The 25,779-nt window shown below is 53.4% G+C and overlaps 11 protein-coding genes across 11 annotated transcripts; 6 read left to right on the plus strand and 5 right to left on the minus strand.

Moving 5' to 3' along the window:
- Positions 1–1,346: 1,346 nt before the first annotated feature.
- EI97DRAFT_435815 (uncharacterized protein) lies at positions 1,347–2,176 on the minus strand (the record flags this gene model as incomplete). Its single annotated transcript, XM_033798953.1, has 1 exon — positions 1,347–2,176. A coding segment is annotated over exon 1 (622 nt), but the record flags the coding sequence as incomplete, so codon positions are not given.
- A 1,641-nt stretch (positions 2,177–3,817) lies between these two features.
- On the plus strand, positions 3,818–5,786 carry EI97DRAFT_423795 (uncharacterized protein). The gene is made up of 5 exons (XM_033797123.1): positions 3,818–4,024; positions 4,073–4,129; positions 4,179–4,415; positions 4,463–4,951; positions 5,001–5,786. Exons 1-5 carry the CDS (start codon positions 3,941–3,943, stop codon positions 5,604–5,606), a joined length of 1,473 nt encoding a protein of 490 aa, XP_033651182.1. The 5' UTR covers positions 3,818–3,940; the 3' UTR covers positions 5,607–5,786.
- Positions 5,691–6,763, minus strand: EI97DRAFT_435817 (FSH1-domain-containing protein). The gene has a single exon (XM_033798954.1). The coding sequence runs from the start codon at positions 6,697–6,699 to the stop codon at positions 5,785–5,787; it is 915 nt and encodes a 304-aa protein (XP_033651183.1). The 5' UTR covers positions 6,700–6,763; the 3' UTR covers positions 5,691–5,784.
- A 193-nt stretch (positions 6,764–6,956) lies between these two features.
- Positions 6,957–8,749, plus strand: EI97DRAFT_452175 (WD domain-containing protein; the record flags this gene model as incomplete). Its single annotated transcript, XM_033800396.1, has 2 exons — positions 6,957–7,295; positions 7,352–8,749. The coding sequence occupies 2 exons, from the start codon at positions 6,957–6,959 to the stop codon at positions 8,747–8,749; spliced, it is 1,737 nt and encodes a 578-aa protein (XP_033651184.1).
- A 1,672-nt stretch (positions 8,750–10,421) lies between these two features.
- Positions 10,422–12,185, minus strand: EI97DRAFT_383046 (cysteine proteinase; the record flags this gene model as incomplete). Its single annotated transcript, XM_033795887.1, has 6 exons — positions 10,422–10,536; positions 10,587–11,123; positions 11,178–11,476; positions 11,537–11,805; positions 11,885–12,035; positions 12,120–12,185. The coding sequence occupies 6 exons, from the start codon at positions 12,183–12,185 to the stop codon at positions 10,422–10,424; spliced, it is 1,437 nt and encodes a 478-aa protein (XP_033651185.1).
- Positions 12,186–14,633: 2,448 nt separating this feature from the next.
- EI97DRAFT_382965 (COP9 signalosome complex subunit 2) lies at positions 14,634–16,385 on the minus strand (the record flags this gene model as incomplete). Its single annotated transcript, XM_033795880.1, has 6 exons — positions 14,634–15,373; positions 15,451–15,526; positions 15,585–15,980; positions 16,030–16,090; positions 16,140–16,298; positions 16,336–16,385. 6 exons carry the CDS (start codon positions 16,383–16,385, stop codon positions 14,634–14,636), a joined length of 1,482 nt encoding a protein of 493 aa, XP_033651186.1.
- A 1,423-nt stretch (positions 16,386–17,808) lies between these two features.
- Positions 17,809–18,824, plus strand: EI97DRAFT_383172 (rho3 protein-like protein; the record flags this gene model as incomplete). Its single annotated transcript, XM_033795894.1, has 8 exons — positions 17,809–17,858; positions 17,938–17,988; positions 18,050–18,067; positions 18,124–18,140; positions 18,193–18,210; positions 18,263–18,384; positions 18,441–18,657; positions 18,712–18,824. The coding sequence occupies 8 exons, from the start codon at positions 17,809–17,811 to the stop codon at positions 18,822–18,824; spliced, it is 606 nt and encodes a 201-aa protein (XP_033651187.1).
- A 565-nt stretch (positions 18,825–19,389) lies between these two features.
- Positions 19,390–20,351, plus strand: EI97DRAFT_435822 (40S ribosomal protein S27). Its single transcript, XM_033798955.1, has 4 exons — positions 19,390–19,454; positions 19,613–19,650; positions 19,709–19,855; positions 19,908–20,351. Exons 1-4 carry the CDS (start codon positions 19,452–19,454, stop codon positions 19,966–19,968), a joined length of 249 nt encoding a protein of 82 aa, XP_033651188.1. The 5' UTR covers positions 19,390–19,451; the 3' UTR covers positions 19,969–20,351.
- A 503-nt stretch (positions 20,352–20,854) lies between these two features.
- On the plus strand, positions 20,855–22,217 carry EI97DRAFT_357506 (deoxyribose-phosphate aldolase; the record flags this gene model as incomplete). Its single annotated transcript, XM_033794918.1, has 2 exons — positions 20,855–21,223; positions 21,342–22,217. Coding segments are annotated over 2 exons (1,245 nt in total), but the record flags the coding sequence as incomplete, so codon positions are not given.
- A 148-nt stretch (positions 22,218–22,365) lies between these two features.
- On the minus strand, positions 22,366–23,428 carry EI97DRAFT_435824 (40S ribosomal protein S9). Its single transcript, XM_033798956.1, has 4 exons — positions 23,354–23,428; positions 23,171–23,269; positions 22,873–23,106; positions 22,366–22,817 (listed from the first exon to the last, which is right to left on the minus strand). Exons 1-4 carry the CDS (start codon positions 23,416–23,418, stop codon positions 22,640–22,642), a joined length of 576 nt encoding a protein of 191 aa, XP_033651190.1. The 5' UTR covers positions 23,419–23,428; the 3' UTR covers positions 22,366–22,639.
- Positions 23,429–23,609: 181 nt separating this feature from the next.
- On the plus strand, positions 23,610–24,414 carry EI97DRAFT_403733 (uncharacterized protein). The gene is made up of 5 exons (XM_033796512.1): positions 23,610–23,667; positions 23,721–23,751; positions 23,805–23,868; positions 23,919–24,009; positions 24,060–24,414. The coding sequence occupies exons 1-5, from the start codon at positions 23,627–23,629 to the stop codon at positions 24,313–24,315; spliced, it is 483 nt and encodes a 160-aa protein (XP_033651191.1). The 5' UTR covers positions 23,610–23,626; the 3' UTR covers positions 24,316–24,414.
- The last annotated feature ends 1,365 nt before the right edge of the window (positions 24,415–25,779 follow it).

A 25,779-nucleotide genomic window follows, 5' to 3' on the forward strand; every position in this document is an offset into this window, starting at 1 on the left:
GCGACGGCGCAGGTAGTGCTTATGTCAAGAGTCAAGGTCATAAATGGGAGGAATGTGTACCTAGACGTCGAAGTCAAGGTCAAGGAGGGAGTGGGGCTCGCAATCCGCGAGTGAATGTAGATAAGTGTATCAATGACAAACTGTAGGTGTTCTATGAATTAGTAACAATCTTAAACAGTTATCGTAATAGTCATCTTGGGCAATCATCTCAAGCGGCCATCTTGGACAGCGGAGGAGTAAATGAGACATGCAAAATTTAGCGATTGGAAAGCACAATTGCATAGTAAACATGAGATGATTTATCATGAAGGCTAAGCTGTGTCTACTAATTATAAACAGTGTGCGGCACGTCGCATCCTCATCATGTTTTGTGCGTCTTACCTAGACCTGCCCCCGCCTAACACCGGCCCTCACGCCCAATCTATGTCCGCCTCACCCCGCCGCATTCCCCCATCCTCTCCATCCGTCGTCGTCTTCCCAAAACAGCAAATGCGAGCCACTGCAATCGACACTTTATGCTCAAGTTGCTTGATTCGGATTCAACCTGCTAGATTGGGGAAGTGTTCGTTGGAGGAGGTATCCATGAGTGTGGGTCCTTCCTGGATTGAAGTGCATGGGATGGGAAGACATGCATGCGAACGGCCGAGTTTAGTGTGTGCGGAAATAGAGAATTTAGGAGCTTGTGGCAGGGTTTTGATACTGGCGCGAGTTCAATGTCGATAAGTATGTGAATTGTACATATGATTCGTGCTTGTTTTGTTAACGTAGACGAAATCGCACATCATTCAACCTCTATCCATCGAGGGTATTTTCACACAAGTGGAACCATCATCCATCTTTGTACGGAATGGAACTCGAAGAAAATACGAGTCCAGATCCTGCTAGGCCGCATGAAATATGCAAGTCGGATCTGTAAGTTGATGGCCGTGGCTTCAGCGGTGGCTAAATCCGGTTAGCGGTTTGGTTTGTAGACCATTCTCCGAATTGGGTTAGCGTAAACTCACAAATGAATTGGGGCACACAAGCTCTGGGACAACTTGGAGGGATGCATCGTGGAAGTATCAAGGTGCAGCACCGTAGCATTTTTAATCAAACCTAGTAGACTGTTTCTCTGCAATGCCCTCCCGGTAGAGTCTGGTCTGGCGAGGGTATAAGTACTGTCAACATCAGTTGAATATTTCACAATTTGAGACACTGAAAAGCTTCTGGAGGTGTAAGTGAGGTATATTTCTGTATGTACATACAGTGCAGCATAGCACTAGAAGAAATTCAAGGGGTCGCCTTCCCAAAAATTCTCATCAGTCTTTGGAGGCAGTTTTTCGGTCTAAGATCCATGTGTCTTGGCCCTGCTCAGCATATCGTACATCGCCAACCCTATCAGTTGGTCTCCATGATTCGCGCTATCTCATCTCAACGGCACGGTGAACCACAGTTTGCATCTCCTTGGCGGTGACTCCTTAGCACTTGTCTGACTTCTCCCCATCCGTTTTGCCGTCCATTGCGACCAGAGTTCCGTCTTCTTGACGACTGCCTCATCTTGGACTCCATGGAGGATCTTGTGCCAGAGAGTTGCCTTGCCGTTTGACTTAGTGATGGAGTCCTTTACCGACTCGGCCGCAGCCTGAGCCAATACATCCTCAGGAACGCCATAGAGGACACGCTGCAGGAATCCCAGCTTGACGTGGGTCTTCTTCGCGACGACATTAACGGACTTGTTGGTGGTCATGTACATCTCGTAGTAGGTCGTACCCTCCTGCGGCAACAGACCCTTCGGCAAGATGGAGAACCAAGCCGGGTGGTGGACTTTGACTTTGCCGGCCTCGGACTGCTCAACCTTCTTGTCACTGGCGACCTTCGTAACCTCGTCGTCGTCCTCGAGACGGTTGCCAAGGAAGTCGTAGCCTGGGATTAGAAGAGGAGGATCGATGACAGATGTGCAGATTGGAGTCTTCAGAACAGGAGCACTCGACTTGGGACGCGTCGTGACAGCCGTGACGCGGGTCCCAGCCGACTTGATGGTTGCTCGAAGCATTTTGATGGGATTGACCTGAGTCTGAGATAGAAGGAGTCTGGATAAAATCTGGTCTTGAGGTAGTGGTTGCGGTTGTGTGTGTATTCGGTCCCGGTTGAGTAAGGGGGAGGGAAGACTGAAGTGGGCTTCTATGGGCGCCGTGGGCGCGAGCTGTGTCTCGTGCGGAAATTGGACTTGGTATATGGTTGGGGTTGGGGGCACGAATGGCTGGGGTTTCGTTTGGAGGAGGAAAGGTTGAGGAGGCTTTTGTGTTGCGCGTCAGCGCGAGTTGTGTAGGAACAGCGCCCCAGCGACTGCGGCTTCACAATGTATGTGTAAGGGTGCTAGAGTGAAAGTGAGCTCAGGGTGACCGACACCATGCAGATAGGAAGTGAAAAGGCGAAAGTATGCCTAAACATACGGCGGTGATGGCGAAAGCGAATTCGCACAGTGCTCTGTTCTCAGCCCTAGAACTGTGGCATCATTTACAGTCTTCTTTTCCTTCCACCTTGTCTCCAAACTGATACAATGTCGACGCCGCTGTATATGCATTTGACTATTGAAATTCATCTTGCGAATTGAGATCACAACATTTGTGGTCTCTATGGAGAGTTCCTTTTGGTTTAGCCAATCTGGGCATCTGACTTTTCCAGATAGATCAGACCACTCATGCTCTCTAAAGAGAACATCATGGTGTATCTCTCCACAAGATGCGAGTGGTAGACTCCATTTCTTGATCTTACCATTTGACGCAGTAACAGAACCGTCAGCGGCCACCGGTATAACGACCAGCTGCGAAATCAGGCTAGCTCTAGCATACTCTAAGACAATTAGCTATCTCCGCAGAATCTTAAATTATGACTGTGCTTGCAACAGCCGCAGTGTCGATTGTTGAGATAGAAACATTGTGTAGCAAGCCAAGTAGGAAATTCACTGACAAGATTTACCCAAACCTATCGCTAGAAATTTCACAATCAGGGAATCCGCGCACTGGGTAGACAGCATCCAGGTATCCTAGTGCTTGAGCTTTAAACTACGAGCGATCGAAGTTCCTGGAGTCAATGACAGCGTTATGGGATCCTTGTGGCTGCTGTCTGAAGCTAGCATGACTGTGTCTGGAAATACAAATCTTTGAGATTGACGGATGGGCTGGGTCATTGAATGTGCTGGTCTGTACCTCCTGAAATTGACATCCGATTACTGCTTCATGGTCCGCAGAATGATAGTCCCCGGACGACTTCAGCTTCCGCAACACTACAACTTCGATTAGGTGGTTTTGCCATTTGAGTGACCGTCCGCAGAGGATGGATTGCTGCATAGCAGCTTCTAACTGTTTGAACAATGCCAACATTTCGAGTCCATCATGGAGATGGGCGGAGAAACCCAATCGCGTCATTGACTGAGATATCGCCTATGTTGTCGCTCGTATAGACCTTTAACCTCCCGTTAGAAGTATATCGCCAATATCGATATAATCTATAAACGTTCTGGCTCAATGGAAGCAGCGCGGCTTATCCGCTGAGTAGGTGACTCCATGAAGCTAGGGCAGTGGCTGGTCTCCAGGCATATCATGTGTATGGTTCTGGGTACTCTCTCCTGATATCCCGAGGATGCCAAAATCTAGAACAGACACTTGTGTTTCCAGCATTCTCTGCGTACAAGAAAGTAGGATGATGGGATGTGTTGCCTATGCAATCGTCTCTAGTGGGTTGACAATACTATTCGCGGGGAAAACTTCCGCCGACACCGAGCCGCCAAGACGTGCGGTAGGCAGGTACCTCCGTTACGATGACCGCAGAGGTGCATTGGTCAACATACACTCACACGAATTCTCCGCTCTCATTCCGCGCTCGAACCTCTTCGGACTCAGAAATTCAATAGCAAAGCTACTAGCCTTAAAGTTAGGCGCGACACGAACCCCGCACCACCATGTCAAGCGGGCAGCTGAAGGCGGAGAAGGACTTCTCGAAGGAGGTAGACAAGCTCCTTCCAGAGGCCGAGGAGCTTGGTTCAGTATGTTCGCACGCACCTTAGGTTCTGCCTGAGCTAACGTTGTTGCAGAGCAACCCGCAAGCTGCTATTGAGAAGCTCTTGCCGCTCGAAAAGCAGACCCGCCAGGTGAGTTAGCCACCGAATCTCCCTTACGCTATAAACTCATGTCAGACAGGCTTCCGATCTTGCGTCGACCTCGCGTATCCTCGTGGCCATATGTACAATAGCGAAAAACGCCGGTGACTGGAGCTTGTTGAACGAGCAGGTGCTTCTGCTCTCCAAGAAACATGGACAGCTCAAACAGGCTATCACCAAGATGGTGCAAGTGGTTATGGGATTCCTGAATGACACTCCGGATTTGGAAACTAAGCTGTCCGTCATTGAGACCTTGCGCACGGTCACTGAGGGCAAGGTAGGAAGCTACAACTGTTTGTAATGCACTTGACTGATTCATTGTAGATATTTGTCGAAGTTGAGCGGGCTCGCGTCACCCGGATTCTCTCGGATATCAAGAAGGAGCAAGGCGACATCAATGCGGCGACAGACATTCTTTGCGAGCTCCAGGTGGAGACGTTCGGATCCATGACCCGCCGCGAGAAGACCGAGTTCATACTGCAGCAGGTGGCGCTTTGCATAGAGAAGGGTGATTGGACACAGGCGGGTATTTTGAGCAGGAAGATCAGCACACGGTACTTTGCCCGGCAGCCCAAGAAGACGCCGGAGCAGCTGGAGAAGGAGCGGAAGGAGCGCGAGGAGAAGGAGAAGACAAGGAGCGTGGATGAACCGCCGCCAGAGCCAGAAGATGATGTGACAGACCTGAAGCTCAAGTACTACGAGCAGCAGATCACGCTAGCCAAGCATGAGGACAAATATCTCGACGTCTGCAAGCATTACCGGCAAGTTCTGGATACTGAAGCCGTTGAAGAAGATCCGAAGAAGTTGCGGGTGGTTCGTCTTCCTAGCATTCCTGTCAAACATGCGGCTAATCAAGTTACAGATACTTCAACGGGTCATCTACTTCATCATCCTCGCCCCGTACGATAATGAGCAGTCTGATCTGATCCACCGCATCTACAGAGACTCGCGCAATCTGCAAGTCCCGGAAGAGGCAAAACTCCTGAAGCTTTTCACGGTGCCTGAGCTCATGAGATGGCCGGTGATCGCACAGAAATTCGGCCCTCATTTAACCGAAACGGATGTTTTCGACGCCGAAAAAGACGACTCGGACGACCCGAAGGCATTCCAGAGGTGGCAAGATCTTCGCAAGCGTGTGATTGAGCATAACATCCGGGTCGTCGCCAAATACTACACCCGCATCCAGATCCCCCGCCTCACTGAGCATTTGGATCTTCCGGAGGACGAGACGGAGAAGTATATTAGTGACCTGGTCACTGCAAAGACCATCTACGCCAAGATCGACCGACCAGCACGGATTGTCAGCTTTGCCAAGCCTAGGGATGCGGATGATGTCTTGAATGAGTGGAGCGCCAACATGAAGAGCTTGCTTGGCCACTTGGAGCGGATTGACCACCTCATCACCAAGGAAGAGATGATGGCGCGGATACAGCCGACGGTAGCGAAGGCGAAGGCGAAGGCAAAATGAGGTGCGCCTAGGGAAATAGGAAAAGGTCGGCACCCGGAAAGCTAAAGATAGAGATAGAGGCATACCCCTCTAGCTTTTGAAAGCGTATGTAATATAGATATGAGCATGTGCTTGTCTATGTCTATCTGGCTCATATGCAATGCCGTCTAACCAACGAATGCAGCGTCTACAAGGGTATTCAAAAAGGGACATCCATGCCTTCAACGCTATCCTCTTTTTCATTGCGGGGTTCGACATTATGTAGCACCTCCTTCATGAACGCTATCAACGCGCTCACAGGCGCCTTTTGGCTACTGGGGAGAAAGTGTCCTCCGGGATGATACACAACCCTTCCCTCAGAGTTTTCGCAAGCTTTTACGAGTGCCAGACTCCTGGCCTCTTCGACTACAGTGTCTAGCGTGCCCAAGAAATGTAGCACGGGCGTCTTGATCTTGGGTTCGTAAAAGGCCTGGTAAAACGGCGTGTCCACAGGTGCGAATCCCGAATAACTGACGGCGAACTTGAGAGGCGGGTGTATCTGCGCCTTTCCCTCCTCTGTATCCTTCTCAAAAGCCTCCGGATAGGGGATCCCGCCGTTCTGCTGCGCCGCTTGAAAGGCTTCGCGTCGCCCTGGATCCAGCAATGAGGCAAGCATGCCTGCGGCACATCCGCCTTGCGAAAAGCCGATTACACCGTCGAATGGCCCTTCGGTCTTGAGCACCTCCGCGATATGTGCCAGTCCCTTTTCTAGTCCTTCGTATACATAAGGTGTGCCGTCGCCTTTTCTCCTCCACCATGCCCAAGCCTCTGTTTCCTCCTTGTCGCCGCCCTCTGTGTTGTTGGATACAGCGAAGGGCACATCTGCAGGCGCTAACCGTATGGGAGCGGTCGGATAGTGTAATGTGATCCCCGCCGGAAATGCCTTCTGCAGGTTCTTCTCCAGCGCCCGGGTCTTTGCACGGAAGAGCGGACCTGATTGCGTGTATCCATGGAGCATGAGCACCTTTACGGGTTTCGAGGGAGGAGGGGGTATGGAACCCATGATGCGGAGGCGGGTACGCGTATAGAGTTTTGTGAGGCTCGTGTGCTGGGGAGTTGTTCTCAGACGGGGCATCCAATGTGGCTTCTCACAAGGCTGCAAGACGTCAGACTGGGGAGAGATCGGATTTGGATATGGATCTGATCTTTATCAGAATGCAGGTGAGGTTCGGCTCGGGAAAGGCTCGGCTCGGGACGAGTCAGTCCGAACTGGCGGGCCGCAGGACCCCTGCTGCTGAGGCTCAACCACCAAAATTTCCGATCTACTGTATGATAAACTTCTGGAGCTTTTTCTGAGCTCTCATCACTCCTCCAAGGAAATTCCGGCCCGCCATGCTAACGGAGCACTTCGTCGCTTCGATAGCGGCGCCCACGAAGCCGAATACGGGCGTAACGAAGGACGCCGGGATTTTCCTGCACGAGTACCAGCCATTGGCGGCGCAGAGACATGTTTTCAAGAAGAGCGCATCGGCGCCGAATGGGCTTGCGGTGAGCGCTTCGCATATCTTCGCGGCGCAGGAGGGCAAGGCGGTGGTGCATGTGTATAGCAGGGAGAAGGGGAATCAGGAAGCCATCGTGCCGTTTCCGGAGCGGATACATAGCATTGCGCTGGCGTGCGGCGATGCTGTGTTGCTGTTGGGTGCGGAGAGTGGACGGATAATGGCTTGGGAGGTATGTTCAACTTTCTACAACATCGAGAGAAGATATATTCTGACAGTGGAGCGCAGGTCTGCACCGGCCGTGTAGTATCAACCGCGACATCCCACCTCCAACCCGTCACTGTCCTCGCCGTCGAGCCATCATCCAACTTCTTCCTCTCCGGCTCGCCCGACGCCATGATCCACGTCTGGAACCTCCCCTCGATCCTTTCCTTCTCCCTCGACGCCTCCCGCTCCCCGATACAGACCCTCTCTACCCACCGCGGCCCCATCACCCACATAGCCAGCGGCCACAGCTCAACAGCCGCCAACATCGCCGTCTCCATCTCCGAAGACATGTCCGCCCTGGTCTGGGACTACCACAACGGCCAAGCCCTCCGCACCTATCTCCTACCCGACACCCCCACCGCCGTAACCCTCGACCCCGCCGACCGAGCCTTCTTCGTCGCCTACGCCGACGGCAGTCTCCAGACGCTATCCTTCTACGACGAGATGCAGCAATCCACACCCGTCGACGTCCTCCGCGAAGGCTCGCAATCGCACCGCCCCCTCCAACCACCCCCATCGACGCGCTTCAACGCCGAGTCGCAGAAACTCGGCGCAGCGCGCAGTCTGAGTCTAACCTGGGACGGCACCACACTAATATCGGGCCACGAAAGCGGCAAGATTGCCGCCTGGGACGTCGCGAAGGGCACCTATCTGTCCACCCTCGCCAGCCTCCCGGGACCCGTGACGAATCTCCTTTTCCTTCCCCCGACGGGTTTCCCTTTAAACGCGGCAGAGCCCACGTTCAAGGTCCACACGGTGACGAAACCGCGGCAGGACCTCGTCATGCCGGCGGATGGGAATGCGCTTGTGCCGCCGAATTACGGCTTCAACAATGTACAGTTCACGGGACGATTGGAGCTGCCGTCGTGCTCGGCCACGGAGATGGGGAGGCCAGAGGGCAGGAAATCCAAATTCGAGGAGGCGTTGACGCATACCAGTTTCCCGCTTGAGATGTTGGAGGAGAGTTTAGCGGAGTTGGAGACGTGGGGACAGCAGCAATCTGGTGGTGCTAGTAATGTAGTGCCTGCGGTGGCGGACTTTTTATCTTTCGCTGGTGCTGCTGAAGATACTGGCGCAGTACAAGGGGATCAGGGCGGGAAGGATGAGTTGCAGGAGTTGAAGGAGCAATTTGCGGCTTTGCAGCGCATACAGAAGGTTACGTTTACGCAGCTGTCGGAATTGCGCGAGGAGAAGGAGTATCTGCTTGCGAGGGAGAGGAAGAGGGTGCAGAAGAAGCGGATGCAACAGGAGAAGAAAGAGGGTGGCAAGGAAGAAGGGGCTATGAATGGAGACGGAGATGGGGATGTTGAGATGAGTGAGGACGAAGAGGAGGAAGAGGAGGAGGAATCTTTAGGGTCGTCGGGATCGGATGATGGGGTTGGAGGGAGTGAAGAGGAGGATGGTACGTCCTCCGACTGAAGGAAAAAGACACAGACCCACACAAAGAAACCACGGAAGAGGATGCATTATTAACCTTGCCCGAGCTCCGTTCCGATCCAATCCCCATCTCACAACTCCAATACTGGGGTTTTGGAAGCTCCGATACGCCGTCGCCGCAACGGCTCTTGGAGTCTCACAGAGACTGCGAGACAGGACCAATGCAGTCATGGACTAGGTCTAGATTAGTGACCATTCCTTCTGACGTCCTGGTCGTCCGGCAGACAGTGGAAGCCAGCGTTGCCACGAGCAATAGCGACAGGGCTAGCCGCTGGATTAGGCCATGACGCTAGGACAATTGTGAACCACTTGGTACCTAGGTACTACTACTGGGCTGGTTGGGCCATTTAGCCATCGGTCACGGTCCTGGGTTTGACTCTGGACATGCTTCGGAATGGACTCGAGACGGAACCGAGGCCTTCGGCGCCGGTTTGGAAGAGAAGGCGGAGCAAGGGGAGAGGGAGATTATTGTAGAACGAGTCGACGGCTTTGGGGTGTCCTTGTTGGACTTTGTGAGCTGGAATATATCTACCAGTCTCGCCTCTCAATGCAGTTCAACTCAAGCGTCGGTAGAGTAAACTCACTCCCATCTTCATCCATATTTCCATCTGCATCGGCATCCATATACGTTGTTAGGCGAACAACAGGTATCAATTCAATCTCTGCTATTCTCCATGAATCAGCAATGTTACTCTCAACATCAATCCCACACACATTCCACAACAGACGCAGCAATCACTCACAGGTTCAACTGTCAATTCCATTCCCATTTTCTACCTAATGCTGTTGTTTCCCCGCACATAAGCTAAAAGCAAAGCTGAGAACATGTTTCTCTTTGCCTGGTCGCTACTGTTTCTGCCACTACTGGCGTTCGAAAGGTTGAACGCCATTACCAGAACTTCAGAAATCTTTAGAGACGCTCCTCAAGTGACTTCCTCCCACGCTTGTGAATCTTTGTCATGAACTCTCTTTGCGTCACGCCCCCGCCGGGTCCCAGGCTCTTTTCTCTTCCCCATAAGCCAGAGAAACGGAGACACCGAGAGGCCAAATGCAAGCAAGACCCAGGTCCGGTTTCCGTTGTGGATCCCTCAGAAATCCGATCGAGCGGTTGCAAGCGACCCAGTGGTGTGCAGGATAGTACCTCGGGACCGCAGTGATACCAGATACGTTGCTCAGCCGAAAAGGAAAAGACGCACGAATTACGAGTAGTAGCTAGCTTCTCAAAAGCAGAAACCGAGAACAAGAGAATCACAAAGGGACCAACCAAATAAGACTGTTCAACTCTAAGCAACTAATGTTGGCACCCTGAGGTAGATGGTCTTTATGATCGTAACGGTCGTCATGTTTCAGGAAAGAGGGGAAGCCGCCGTAATGGAGGAAACAGGGGAGAAGAAACCGCCATGATGGAGGAAACAGGGAAGGAAGATCGCCAGGACCGACAAAGCCCACACAAATCCTTTGCAACTCTGAGATATGGAAGCCAGATAGCACGGTAAATGACCGGGGGAAGGGATAATTATGGTATCATCGTAAACGTCGTTAAGCTGGGTGAACCGCGCAGGAAATCAACGCCATGCTGGTTAATGCTGTGCAAGAAAGCCACCAAACAAACCGGACTGGATCAACGAAATGGACCAGTATCAGAAGCCACATGTCACTGAGAGGCGGACTTGTGTCTACCGCGATTGCTTGTCGCATACTCTGCACCGGGTGACCACTCCTCCGGCTGGAAATCCGGATTCAGGAAATGGGCGGTGTTGTAATGCGAGCTGTGTATGGGTCAGCATCAGGCCTTAGCGGGTAGACGAGCGACACGTACTTGCGGAAAATCGAAGTCTGGAAGGGCAAGGCATGCATCTGATTTGCGCCGAAACCTGGCTCGAGCGTATACGCCGAGGGACGAAACGGTTCGGTTCTCTCAATCGTCATAGGCAAACCCCTTTCCAGGCTCATCGGCGGTGGTGGGTGGACGGGAAGAGCAACGGGCTGCTCGAGCTGGATGCTATGATGGCGGGGAGCGGGATGACTGTTCACCTGGGGGGCATGAGGAGGGGGGACGAAGTCATGAATTGGTTCGGCTGGTGGTGGTGCGGGTGTCGGGACAGGTGCATAGGAAGAAACGGGGACAACCTGCGGCGGCGGAGAGGGATTCAGATTGAAGTCGTATGTCGGCTGTGCTTCCCACATCTTCGCTCCGGGTATGGACAACAGCAGATCACTGTAGTCGTGGATTGGTGCGGCTATTGCCCCAGGATCATAACGGCCAGTCTGTCCCACGAGCGCCACCTGTATTGGGGCCTGAGGGGGAATGACTACCGGGAAGTCTTCAGCTCGGTACAGAACATCATAATGGCCACTGGGTCTCGTTAGCACATGGGATTTTTGTGAGGGAAAAGGAGGGCCGGCTCACGGTCGATAGAGGAGCCTCAAGGTAGGAGGGTTTGTAATGGGGAAACCCTCCTGGGCGAGGGGTTCTGCTCGGTAGGTGTGGTTGATTTCATCGCCAGGCGAACGATCCAAATACAAGACCTCCAGGGCGAAGCCCGCAGGCTTGACGACGGCTTCACTTAGAGCCGCCACACCCACATGGTCGATCTCGCAGACTGCACGTTCAAAATTCTCCTCGCAATACGACTTGAGATCGGGATAGTCGAGCACGAAGGGCAGGTAGTCGTCGGGATGTGCCTGGATCCAGGCGCTTGCTAGGAGCTAGGCGGGAATGGTCAGTCCGTCCGCTTACCCGACTAGGGAAGTAACCAACGACCATACCTTGAAATGGGTGACGATGGCCATGCTTCGGCTGTAGTCGTTGAAATTGCGCAGAAGGTGCTCGCACGGATCGCTATTCGGAGTCGTCATGAGTATGGCGAGCTCCTGCATCAAACCAAACGTCTCTTCGGCAAAGTCGCCGACGATGTCGTCCGAGTGACCAGCAGCATTGAGCAGGTTCTGCATCGACTTGAGGCGCACCTGCTCGACGTCCAACTTGCCCACATCGGCGACACGGATGAGCGTCTCGAAGTAGGAGAAGGCAATGGCTGGTGATGGAGGTTAGTAAGGTGCTCGGGGCAAGGTGGGGACCGGAGCTCCAGCTATAGTTTCTGGAGCTTCACATACCTCGCCAACCGCAGTGGCCGTCACCGCGACACCTGCGATAGAAGGCATACTTGCGAGGGAGAGCAGCAGTCTTGGTCCTGTAGATGGGGTCTCCATTTGCATACTCGGCAGTAAGCTCGGTGGTGCTCTGACGCTCTCCGACAAGCGGGCCCTGGGGATGCTGGTCAGTGGACGGCTGCCCCCCGCAGACAGGAGCGGCATCTCCCAGCAAGCTCGGCACAAGCCAACTACTCACAGTGTCTTCGGGCACATAGTCGTTGGATAGACGCTGCATCTGGGCAAGCTCGTCGTCGTGAGCCATGGCTTGCGAGAGGGGTGGGCGAGCGTTGTTGAACGAGGGGTTTGGGGTGTTGCGTGCGACAGCAGTAGCAGCGGCGGCGGCAGCGGCAGCGGCAGCAAGGTGGCCAGTGCTGGCGTGGTGTTGAGGTGGTTGTTGTGGTTGTTGGGGGTAGGAGCCGGCGGAAGGAGCGACCAGAGCGGTGCGGCGCATGGGCAGGTGCGGCGGCGGCCGGTACATGGATGGCGGTTGCAGGCCGCCTGCTGGTCCTCTTCCACCTCCACCACCACCAGTACCAGCACCACTACCAGTACCAGTACCAGCACCAGCAGCATGTATTCCAGCTGCAGCTGCGATTCCGTGACCCCCTCCGCCGCCCACCATGGCCGCCGATTGCTGCTGCATGCTTGGCCCTACGCCCAAGGCAACCGGTTGATGAAGTTGCTGTAGCAGGTGCTGTCTTTGCTGGGCTTGGTGCGAGGAATAGAGGTGCTGCTGCTGCTGCTGCTGCTGCTGCTGGCGAGCATAGGGGTGGAACCCGTGCAGCACCGACGACCGGCTCATTGTTGATCTTGTTTGTTGTCGCTGTCGCTGGATGGTGCTGCCAGCCTCGACGTAATAATTCGCTCTTCACTGCCTGACGAGGCTGCGACGTGCAGGCCAACTGGGCAGACGGGTGAGAGCCGCCGCTGCGTGGGCGATCAATGGACGCGAGGCGTGTCGAGGCTTCGGATAGGGAGGGAGGTGGTCGAGGGAAAGGGGAGCGGAGTGTATGTGGGAACCCTCTCCTCCACCGCAGCCAATTCCCAGTGACCCTTAGTAGAGGGAAGAAAAGAGGAAGAAGGAGAGAAAGGGGGAGAGAAGAGCAGAGGGAATGCAGCGAGGGTAGAGAGAGCCGCGGCAATGCGAGTGCGTGCAGCAACGCCGTCGTTGCTGTGATACGCAACCCAGTACCAGGCACACGGGGAGCAGAGGTATAAGAGGGGGAATGCAGCGGCTGCAGCAACAACAGAAGGGACAAGCACGGGACGAGACGAGACGAGCCAGAGTCTTGTCAATAATGGCAGGGCAATGACAGGCCTAAGACGACCGTTCGTCCTGGCGGATGATTGAAACGGGCCTGCCTCTGTGTAGCACCACCGGGAGCTGGGACGAACTGGGACACTGCGAGCACCGCCGAATCAATCTTCTCGGTCGGTGCGAAGGGGCGCTGTCCTGCGCCTGGAGCGATTTGGACCGCCTCAAGTGAAACCGCAGGGAGGAGGAGAAGGCGACCGTATCGGCGCACAGGAGAGAGGGACAGAGGCACGGGGGAGTTCCAAAGCGGTGAAATCTCGCTGCGGTTCGGGGGGGTAGCACCAGCCAAAAGCAAAGAGAGAAAAAAAAAATATGCAGACCGTGGTCGTGAGCAAAAGACGATGCAGTACTGGTGTAGTGAGCAGACCAGAATAATCGCGTAGCAGACCCCAGCTATCACTCTGCTGTACGCTTTTTTCTGTTAAGGGGACCGGGGCGAACCGCTGCAGCGGGTACGTCCGTCTTGCAAACACTCGAGAGTATAGAATATCTAGTGTACCTTATTACAACTTGAGCGGACCTGCTCTTGCTCCTTTCTTCTCCCTTCGTTATACGAAAAGGACCGGGAGCATAGCCCGTCAATTTTCCCCATTCTATCGCCATCCCTTTGGCAGCGCGCCACAGCTCATCATAAGGCGGCCCAGCATGAATCCATCCCATGGCATGGCTATCTCGATCCAAGCCAAACCACCTGCAAGCATCGTCTCCACACGACCTGCAGACGCCCAATTCCCCTGACCTCCCTCCCTGATTCGTCGCCGCACCCTCTCTGCACCCCTCTGCTCAAGCCAGGGGACCAGACAGCCGCTCGCCTGCGCCCTCCCGCTGAGAGTCGCTGACTTGACCCCGGTTCCTCAAACCACCTTCGCCCGCTTCCGCGGCCCTTCGTCATTCGCCGTTGAATGTGATTCTCCTTCCAACACACCCATCATTGTCACAGCGATCAGTAACAATACAGTAGCCAAGACGAGATATAGCACCATGTGTGTTCACACCGACAGCCCAAAGCGGACCAGGAAGGCCGGCGGCCACTTCCGTCACAACCAGTGACTGTAGCAGCGGCAAAAGATTGGTTCCCTTAGCTGGTTGCAACCTGAGCACTGAGCCATGTTACGTGCACTATCGCCGTTGACCATCGAATGGCATGCAATCCTTTCCCCGAACAAGTCCATCGCCGACCATTGTGCGACCAAAGGGCCTTCGAGAGCATCTCTTTCCTTGTGCGACTCCGCCTGACCAACGGTGCGCCCACCTCCGATGTACCTAGCCGCATGTATGATGTTTCAATCCTTCAGTGCACGTTAGACCTGAGTGACGGAACCGTGCATCCATCGTTGCACCTCATGGTCTCTCCACCTTTTCCAGCTATCCATCGTGCGTCTATCGTCCTGCAAGTCATCGGTTCCCGAGCCCCATCAACCGCCCCGGCTGACCCCTCTCTTTCCGTCGCCCGCCCTTGGCTCCAAGCTTCTCAAACCAACCTCGCTGCGGGCCCGACTGCCCTCCCTCTCCAGGGCCACCCCCCGGGAATTGGCCGCCGTCGTCCAATCTGAAACCGTCTCCTTCATCCAGAATCGACCCCCATAGATTCCCAATCGCTTTGCTCCACTCTTGCATCGCCTGCATCCGATCCACGTCTGTGCTACTCTCCATCTCCACAGTACCATCCTGCTGGTTGATCTTCCCACGCAACTTCCCGTCCACGATCAGGTAGCTGACGATCTCCTGCACCTCGGCGAGCGAGATCTTCAGCTGCTTGGAGAGGAAGGCTAGCGTGAACCGTGTGTACGGCGCTACGAGCTTGGAGACGGCCTTGGTTCGCACGTTGCGCGTAACCTCGTCGATGTTCTCGGCGATGAAGGGGTCGTTCAACAGGTCCCGGTTGTTCTGCAGGATCTTCTCGTACTCGTGTATGTCCTCCCGCTGATACGCGTTGATGAGATCCGTCATCGTCGAGATCCGGGGATCGTTCTGATAAGGCTTGGTTTCCTGCGAGTCAAACGGGTTGATGTTCGAGCCCGACAGCATGGTCGCGAGCACGAGATACTTCAGCACCTGGATCCGTTGCAGCGAGCCTGCCTCATCGTAGTTCCGGAAGCTCTCGAAGAAGTCGCTCTGAGCTCCCTTCCAATTCTCTAGAGCGGCCGTTAGTCTTGTGGCCGTCATGAATGAGGGGTCTCTCCCTTGCCTTCGCTCATATGCATCTTGCCACCACATTCACGGATGATACCCATGATCTTGGGATGTGGGACTGCCGATTTCACAGTGAGTGCCCGTTGGTACAGCGCCTACATTTTCCGTCAGATGAACACGCACCAATGGCCAAATGCGGACAAAGCCACACACCTTTAAACGCTTGTTGTTCCTCGTCTCCGCATACATCAGAATCTCCAATGAGTACACTTCCAGCGCGTAGGTCCCTTTGCTAGGATCATCCGTCCCATCCTCTTTCTGGCATGCCTTGTGTAACTCTCGTAACTTCTCGGTGAGTTGACGGTAGTCCTTTCTGTCTAACCAGAGCTTTGCAAGCTTGATGTTTGTCTTTAACCACAGTCTCTCATTGTTGGTGCTCTGGAATGTGTCTAGGGTCAAGGCATAGAACTTCTCCATGCAACGGTATGCCTCGGCGTCTTCGGCCGCCTTCTCGATGAAGTCCAGCATGTTGTTGATCGACTTTTCGGAATAATTGCGTGTGACTGCCGACTTGACGTACGTAAGAAGTTCCTTGTAGTGCTCTACGGCCTAATCCTATATCAGCGTTGAGCCTGAAACTCCAGGATGAGATGCCTACTTGTTCGTAGCGCCCGAGCTTGAACTCCAGTTTGATGGCTTGTTTGAGGCCTTTGAAACCCCTAAGCAGCGGTCAACACAAGTTCAACCTGTATCATAGGCAGCTCATACCAGTCTCCTTTCTCTTCTTCTAGCGCGGGGACCCCAAGGAATTCGTCTATTGCGGCCTCCGGATCATCCGCCTTCAGCTGCTTCGCGTTGTAATATTTGTTCTCAATATTCACATCCCCGCCTTGCTCCTCGTCGTCGTCTTCGTATTCGAAGTCATAGCTGCAATCTGTTAGAGTGGTAAACGAATAGCTTGAACGATACATGCTCCTCCTCCGAATCTTGCATGAAGTCGTCGTCGTCGGACATGGTTGCGGCGAAGATGTGGATATGCGAAGTTGAACAGAAGCTACCGGTGAAAGTAAGGTGTAAGTTGTTAGAGTCTGATATTAGAATTCCTGTGGAATGAAGCGAGAAGGGCAGTTGAGGTAGGTTTGAGGTGATAGCTTGTGATAGCTCTAAAGTCAAGTTGCTTTGGTGCCTGCCCCACGGTTGTTTGCTTAGTCAGAGCTCAAGCTCAAGCTTTCCCCACTGCGACCGGAGCCGCCTCGCAAACCCTGGGATCCTTGCAAGTCTGGCCGTCCAAACTCATCGGCAAGACGGACAGCAGCATCAACTCTTCACTCAACAACACGGTTCGTTTCATCTGGCGCAGAGCCATAAGCGATTATCCGAACCATCCGCAACGCACACAATGCAATACCGATATCGGCCATGAACAATTGCAACCGTCAATCTGCCAAACAAGGAGCCATTCGTTTGCCTACCCTCAACGACCGGTGTTGTGGATGATTTTGGCGCGCGAGAAAGGACATAGTACGAGACTTTGCACGAGGGAGAGGAGGGTCCCGTATGATCTGCCTGGCTCGTTAACAGCGTTTGCTTCATCCCTGTCTCCGTGCACCTTGAGCATTACCAAGTCTGCGATGTCCGATAGGGAAGACTCGACCGACAAAAGAGGTACTTGCAACGTCTTCTAACAGTGTACGGTCTCGAATGTCTGGTGATTGTAAGGCCATTGTCACTGACCGCGGGTTTTCTACTCTGATGACACGCTACGCGTGCAGAGTACCCAAGGAAAGATGGTCATCCCATCATTTTATATCTGAGCCTTTCAATGGATATCAACACACCGATAATTTAACGCAGCAGAAGGGTACGGAGTACTACTGCCATACATCAGTAGAGTCAGCGTGGCCTCAGATTTAACACAGCAAACAACAATTGTTCTCTTTGTTCGAGCCTTGGAAGCGAGCCGCTTCTCGGCTTGGAGCGAATCACCATGCCAGCCTCACCCCTCTGCTTCGCTGTCCGTATGGGACAGCTCATCATCTCCCACGTAGGGTCCTACTATTGAAGTGTTAATGCTCATCAACACAGATATATATAACATTGGACCTTGGCGACTCTGCTAGAATTGTTTGGCCGACGCCACATTTGCGGTTCGAGAGGCGCCAGATAACCCAATGCGGCTTGGCCCGACCGACTAAATAAGCCATCTCTCGGTCACATCGCGCATAGAGATCTGGATCCCGATACTCCTAACTCCACGACACCCTTAAACCCTTCTCTTCGCAAACGCCTCCCAACCGTACCACTCTCCCATTTCCGCTCACTCGCGCCCATCTCCAAGGACGAACAATCAGTGTCATCTTCCCGCGCGCGCTCCACATCCTTCGGCCGAGACGATTCCTACTTCGATCACCGCATCCTCACCTCGGAGCCTGTTGCGATGCCGCTCTGTGGTGAACCGAAATCTGTGCAGCGCAAGCTAGTGCTCCTGTACGTCGATATATCCCTTGCGTATATGGTGGACGTGAAAATGCAGTTGGGATAGATCGGGGCTGACCAGGATCAACAGCGGTGATGGCGCGTGCGGCAAGACGTCATTATTGAATGTCTTCACAAGAGGGTATGTTTGACTTGTTGGCTCTGCCTGTAAGAACTGCTTGCGCTAACTCGATATTGTGCAGTTACTTTCCCACTGTATAGTAAGTCGCTTGGAGGGCTTCTTGATCGTTTCCACCTAACAAAGTCTCCCTGATAGTGAGCCCACAGTATTCGGTGAGTGTCTATGAGCGTTACTGGACTGTAAAACTGTAATCTAATGTTTGAGCAGAGAACTATGTCCACGGTACGTCGCGCCGCCGATCGGCACAATAGAACAGCTGTCTAATGATGCGCAGACATCTACATTGATGGCAAACACGTAGAACTCAGCTTATGGGACACCGCTGGTCAAGAAGAGTTTGACCGGTTGCGGTCACTCTCCTACGATGACACCCATGCCATCATGCTCTGCTTCAGCGTACGCCAGAGGAAGAATCACTTCACACGTGCAGCCGGCTGATATGCAGTGGACAGGTTGATTCACCGGATTCCTTGGAGAACGTGGAGACCAAGTGGGTAGGAGAAATAGCAGAGAACTGCCCCGGCGTCAAGTTGGTCCTGGTGGCTCTGAAGTGCGACCTGCGGAAGCGCGATGATGCTGATGAAGACGATGCCCAACCCGAGAAGCATATGATCAACTACGAAGAAGGTCTTCGAGTAGCTGAGAAGATCAAAGCGCTACGATACCTAGGTAATTCTGGGCTCTAGTTTGCAAGCTAGAAACCACCGCTAATCCTCTCCACAGAATGCTCCGCCATGAAGAATAGGGGCGTCAACGAGGCCTTCACAGAAGCTGCTCGTGTGGCACTCTCTGTGAAGTCGAACAAGGACACGAAATCCGGCTGCGTCGTTATGTAATTGCCAGTCTTTGGCTTGCCATATACCCCTTTCGATTCTTCCGGGCGATTTGCCTGCCCTCTTCCCAGCTCCTCTTTTGTACTTACCATCTACCATTCTCCAAGGGTTGGCTCGTTGCCGGCCCATATCTTCGGGGAGGCCTGTTTTAACTTCAAGATCATACTTCTTCTTCGACAAGAACTCACGAGGTTTGTCAATTCCATCTTTCCCTCGTTGAAGCTGTGGCTTAGTGCTCACGGCGAGGGTTGTCACATTGTTCCTCTTCGTGAATATTTGCAAGAGTGGCACCTGGTATGATAGCATATATTGTCTAGAAATCTAACCTCATGTGATCTGGTGCCATTCACGTACAATATTTCCATTCACATAGTCTATGCCAGATCGCGACATTGCAGCACCTGCATGTTGCTGCGCGGATGTGGCGGTGCAGGGCACGTGAGAGTAATTCCGACCGGGGCGTGGCGTTAGCGAGTTGCCAAGCATTTCGCCCACACGATTTTGTCGAAAGGCTGCCACCTCCTCTTTTCGACTCGTCACGATCTCGTCGCCGCTCCCTCGTACAATCCATCCCCAGCCGAATCGTCGTACCATCAAAAGACACCAAAAGACACATCAAAAACCGTCAATATGGTAAGCCTCGCAACTTCTGGCCTGGAAGAGAGTACACGAACGCAGAATGGAGGCACGAGACACGTTGAAACTCGCCACCGAATGCATCCCCCTCCTTCACCATCGGACAATCTGCATCCATTTCGATGTCAATGGATTGCTGACATCTGGCTGTATAGGTCCTCGCCGTTGATCTCCTCAACCCGTCCCCGGCCGCGTACGTTCTTCCGCTCGCTTCGCTCCGCCAAACGTCCATTCGACTAACTCGGATACAGTGAGGCCCGCAAGCACAAGCTCAAGACTCTTGTTCCTGGTCCCCGCTCCTTTTTCATGGACGTCAAGTGCCCGGGATGCTTCACAATCACCACCGTCTTCTCGCACGCCCAGACCGTCGTCGTCTGCCAGGGCTGCTCGCAAGTTCTGTACGCAAGACCGGCTTCGAACATAAGGACTATAGGCTAATGGATATGACAGGTGCCAACCGACCGGTGGCAAGGCGCGGTTGACTGAGGGCTGCTCTTTCCGCAGGAAGTAAACGACCGCTCCGAGTTACGTTGGCGGGGTTTGTGCGTTCTTATGACGATATGTAATGGAACCGGGTTGTAGATCTTATCGACACTGATCGACTCGACTGCGGATAGAAGAGGGATCTTTCGACGATTCGAGTCAAGCCAAAATCAAAACGGGAGTTCCGGATATCTTGCGATGATTTCAACAACCCTGTGTCCCTCAATTCTTATTTCCTTTGTTGGGGCATGCCTTTCCATGGGATTATGCACATGCATGTGGAAGGGGAGATGTGCATTTCAGAGCTCTGGATCAATCGTCTGGCGCGAGGACCGGTGTGCAATCGAGGATACCTCTGCCTGCAAGTGTTCTTGTCCGAAATTGAACGAATCAAGCGCTTTGCAGTTTTTGGGTTACCTAGCATGGAGAGCTTTGCGTGGTTTGAGTGAAGTCAGTCATTGATCGTCGCCTACAGCCAGAGCACGATCCCTCCATGGTCGGTCGCCTTGTTCCCCAGCGCCTCTCTCCTGTAATAATTCCATTTACGTGTAGTGGAAACATAGAGCATATGGTCAGACCTCGGGAGGCAGTAAACTTGGTGTCACGCTGATCAATATCCCTGTCAGAAGCTTGATTGAACTGCATGTTCTCCGCATTCAAACCCGCTCATAGCCATCTTGAATTTCGAAACCTCACCCCTCCCCCACCTTAATTCGACCGTATACACATGGTGATCTTGCGGTGCCACAGAAACCTGACTCTCAAGTCTATCATATTCTAGATATTGAGGCCACGATAACTAGAACTTCAGTGGAACGCCATTCTTTTCAGTTGAAGAAGCATAAGCCGCGGGTTACCACGGAAACTTCAATCCTTGGAAAATCTCCCAGGTCCCCACGATGGCTTCGTCCACTTCAGCAACGGAGGCCTCCGGCGCTAGCTCACCGCCTCTCCCACCTCCTCTCCCACCGCTCAACCCCTCCGAGAAACTCGTACGCGAATACCTCCTCTCTAACCCGCAGTTCAGCTCCTCCGCCCTTGGCAAGGTACAAGTTATGACAGGCAGGTATACGAATCGCGAGTGGGCCGAGCAGATTGCGGAGACGCAGAAAAAGGTATTCGAGTTGGTCGAGCTGGAGAGGAAGCAGGGGAAGAGGTATGAGGTCCCGAAGATTGGGAGTGAGGAGTTTGCGAGGACGATCGATCATACGTTGTTGAAGTTGGAGGCCACAGAGAGCCAGATTGATGCGTTGTGCTCCGAGGCAAGGACGGAGGGGTTTAAGGTGAGTGATTTCGATCTCGAGGAGGACTACGGCTAGTTCATTGAACAACTGGTGTCTCCTGCTCCTTCGTCCTCTTGTCATCCTGCTGTGTTTATGGAATATCTCTAACTGCTCCCAGAGCGTCTGCGTCCGCCTCAACTACGTCCCACGCTGCATCAGCAACCTCAAGGGATCTACTGTCATTGTAGCCTGCGTTGTCGGCTTCCACGAAGGCACCCAAGACACCCTCTTGAAGCTGGAAGAAGCCCGCGCCGCCGTCGCTGCTGGCGCCAGCGAACTCGACATTGTCCTGAACCACACCATCCTCACGCGCACCAACAACCCAGAAGGTGTCCCTTCCCAAGCAGCTACCCAAGGCCATAAACGCGACTCCACCGCCGACACCATAACCTGGAAGAACACAGAAGCAAACAGCAAACCCCAGGACGGCACCATCCCCGCAGCGGGCCCCTACTCCGTGCCCACGAGCTCCGCACCCACTTCCTCTTCCACCCCTCCTGACGAAGCAGATATTTCCATACCGGATTACAGCGCCATCTACACCGAACTAGCCTCCCTCCGCTCCCTCTGCCCACCCCCAACGACCCTCAAACTCATCCTCGAAACCTCGCAGCTCACCCCCGCCCAAATCCTGGCAGCCGCCCACCTCGCCGCAGCCGCAAACTTCGACTTCATCAAGACGTCTACGGGCTTCAACGGCCCCGGCGCCAAGCTCGAGGATGTGCAACTCATGGTCGCGGCGGCGGAGTACTTGTCTACCAAGACGGAGAGTAACGGGGGTAGTCCCGTGAGGAGTCACAAGATGCAGGTGAAGGCGAGTGGGGGGATTAGGAGTCTGGATGATGCGGTGAGGATGCTGGAGGCTGGAGCGACCAGGTTGGGGACGAGTAGTGGTCTGTGGATTATGCAGGAGAGTAGGCAGAGGCTGAAGGAAGGGGAAGGCGGGAAGAAGAAACCTGCTCTTGTGTCGAGGTTGTATACGGATGATTCCGTCCAGGACTATTGAAGAGGTTGCAATGTGTTGCAGGAGGCAACGTCGCAAAGAATCGTCTGGTTCGCGGACTACGAAGGAGCTGGAAAACGCACACATGGATGCCCAGGTGGTTAATGCAGACAGCACAGGTAGAAATAGATTCACGCAAGATATTTGGATAACATGAACTTTGGATCGTCATCTCTTATTGTTGCGGCACTGGACCATTTGACGCGGCACAGGCCAGTTAGGTGGGTAACGGGCATGGTCATGTGTAAATTTTGGGTGGATTGGAGCTACACGGGATATATGCAGACCGTCCACGAACCGAACACCACGAAGTTGGATATGATGAAGCCCAGACTGGAGGGCTGCCCGAACCGTTCATGCCGTCATGACCTAACCCAATATTCCATGATATTTTGAGTCCCTTGGCGCATGATTTACTCCTCCTCCTCATCACCACCATCCTCACCACCCTTCTCGGCGGCCTTAGCCTTCTTCCTTCGGACACGGCCAGGGCGGCCACCACCGAACGGCGAGGTCAGAGCGAAGTCGATGTGCTTCTGGGAGTCGAGACGGACAACGAAGGAGGGGACGTTGACGATCTGCTTGCCGACGCTGCCGAGACTGTCAGTCGAAATCATTCTCCTCGCAATTACACGGCGACACTGACCGGATGTGCCTTTGGCGGATGAGAACACGGGCGTGGTGGATGGACTTGGCAAGGCCGAGCTTGTAGACGCAGGTCTGGAGACGACGCTCCAAGAAATCCTCAATCTTGAGAGCCAGCACGTAATCGAGCTTCATGCGGGACTCGTCGAGGACACCGACACGGACGAGACGGCGAATGAGGGCGTTACCCTCGAAGAGGCGCTTGGGGTCCTTCTCGTCGAGCGTGAGCAGCGAACTGCGAAAGGTCAGTAATTCCCTCTTGCGAACAAGATCACTTGCGCGTCCAGAGAAAAACTTACCGGGCAGCACGACGGATCTTGGACAGAGTCAACTGGACCCTCCAGACCTCGCGCTTGTTGCGGAGACCATATTCGCCAACGAGCTTCAGCTCAGTATCCCTAGCAGCCCATTAACCATCGATGTCCCAGACGTAAGCGGAGCACGCTCTCGCTCAGTGGCCTTAGGGGACCGTATATACGTACAGACGAGCGGACTCGAAAGGACGACGGGGGACGCTGTACGTCTTCGAGTAGGAACGGGGCGCCATGATTGTCGGTGGTCGTGGGTTGTTCGGAAGAGGTTCTCGCGATGGAGGTTTTGGAAATTGAATGGTGGGAGGCGCTAGCGTTCGCGTACGTAGCCGGTTATGGTTTAGCCCCTTTGCGAAGCCAAGACACACATCGAAAATCAACTGAGTTGACACTCCGCGCCAGCTTCAACACCCCACTAACTTTACAGCCCAAAAAACAGTCGCCATGGGTCACGCCGCAGGTCTCCGCGCCGGTACGCGCTATGCGTAAGTTGAGGGTCATTGTCGCATTTTGGAGGGTTTGGCTGACCAGTTCGCAGTTTCTCGAGGGACTTCAAGAAGAAGGGTTACGTGAGTACACCAGCGACGCTCGGAAAGTCGAATTGATACGAATCCGCCTTTAGATCGCCCTCTCTACCTACCTGCGACAGTACAAGGTTGGCGACATCGTTGATGTTGTGGCCAACGGTATGCACGGAATTATGGACAAGATTGGAACTCCTCTGACTGGGGGACAGGTGCTGTGCAGAAGGGTATGCCCTACAAGGTCTACCACGGCAAGACTGGTGTCATCTACAACGTGACGAAGTCTGCTGTCGGTGTCATCCTGTAGGTCAACCTGGAGGAACTGCACTTCTTGTGATCTGACAACCTTGCAGCTACAAGCAGGTCGGCAACCGCTACATTGAGAAGCGCATCAACGTCCGCATCGAGCACGTCCGTCTGTCCCGCTCCCGTGAAGACTTCCTTAAGCGCGTCAAGGAGAACTACGCAAAGGCGAAGAAGGCCAAGGAGGAGGGTGTTCCCCAGAACCTCAAGCGTCTACCGGCGGCACCAAGGGAAGCCCGGATCGTCAGCCTGAAGGACAACATTCCCGAGACCATTACACCCATTCCTTACGAGACGACTATTTAAGCGTGGAAGTGGTGGCTTGTCCAAGGGCGGCAAAATGGGATACGGCTGGGTCCATGGCGCGGGTTTGATGGAACTTATAACTAAAACTTTTTCTCTCCGGTTTGCTCTCTCTAGCATTTGAGAAGGAGTCAATGATACGACTGCGGTCTTACATATACCTCGGTGGAACGCCTCAATGGCATATAGTTACCCTCCATGTCAACGACCCCAGCTGCCAGTCCCAATAAAAGCGGAAACTGTAAATGATACGTGCCGATTTTCTCCATTGTAACCCTTGTGACTGCCCCTCGTTCTACGAGAGGGGTAAGTCGATGGTATTTCACTGTTAACTCTCGTCAGAATGGTGTAACTCTCAGAAGCTGACCGTCATATGCGCTGTTCTAGATGGACACGGAGCCTGAAACCTTGCGTAGACTTTCCGTCTGAGGCCATGTACAAGGCTAAAGTTGTCGGAATAACCTCAAGATGCGAACTGCGCGATGCTGTAATAAACTTGGATCGACAAAGGCACTTGCAACATATATCTATTCGCTTCATCAATTTGATCTGAGCGAGCTGCCTAAGAGCTGTACGGGCGTGCTTAATCGATATATTAACCTAGACGACTGGAGGAACGTTCTGCTGACTTTGGTTGCTCTTCTGTTCCAATTGTCCACCGACTCCCTCAGGTTCAAGGCGGTCTCTGACTACTATATACACTTTCCAAGATTCATTTGATGTCGAATGGGTATATCCGCGCCCAGGTGTTGTTGAAACACATATGAATGACTCTGCTGACATCTGCGGTCCATGGATGGCATTTGTCTCCGAGCCTGCTGGACGACGCATTTGTGGAAAGCCTTGCATTTTATATCCAGATCATATAGATCTTGTGGAAAGAGTACGAGTCCATACCTAGGATGCCTGTGCTGTTGAGGCCTTGACGCGAGGGTGAGGGTCCCATCAAACATTGGCGGCTCGATGTAGCGAATGAGCTCATTTGTGGGATACATTTTACTTGAAATACCCTCAAGATGAAGAAACAGGGTTGTTTGCAAGCTTGTAGACTACTCAAGGATAGAATGCCGGCGTGCTCTGCTACCTAGGTCTATTCTTATATTCATACACAGCAGCTTTCCTATTCTTGACGACAGGATTGGCCATTGTCTCTGGAGCAGACTACCCCACGCCTCCATCGCTCTTCTGATAAACCTGCATTCAGAGTCTTTTGTCTCCGTGGCTCAGTAGTCACTAGCATTATTATCCAGACCAGCTTGTAATTATTCCTCTAAGTCGAACCACTCGCCGGGAACAATGCACTCTCCGAAGTTGTTGTCTTCTACAAATACTGCTTGCGGTGGTCGGCGTGAAGTGGTTTTTCTACATGACTGAGACATTTGTATAGCGGGGATAGCAAGATTAGCGTTTGTGACGTGCATTGAAAGTTATCCGGGGATCGGCCCTACTGTAGTTCCCAGCGCTCTT

Source organism: Westerdykella ornata (assembly GCF_010094085.1).
Source record: "Westerdykella ornata strain CBS 379.55 unplaced genomic scaffold EI97scaffold_25, whole genome shotgun sequence".
NCBI lineage: Eukaryota > Fungi > Ascomycota > Dothideomycetes > Pleosporales > Sporormiaceae > Westerdykella > Westerdykella ornata.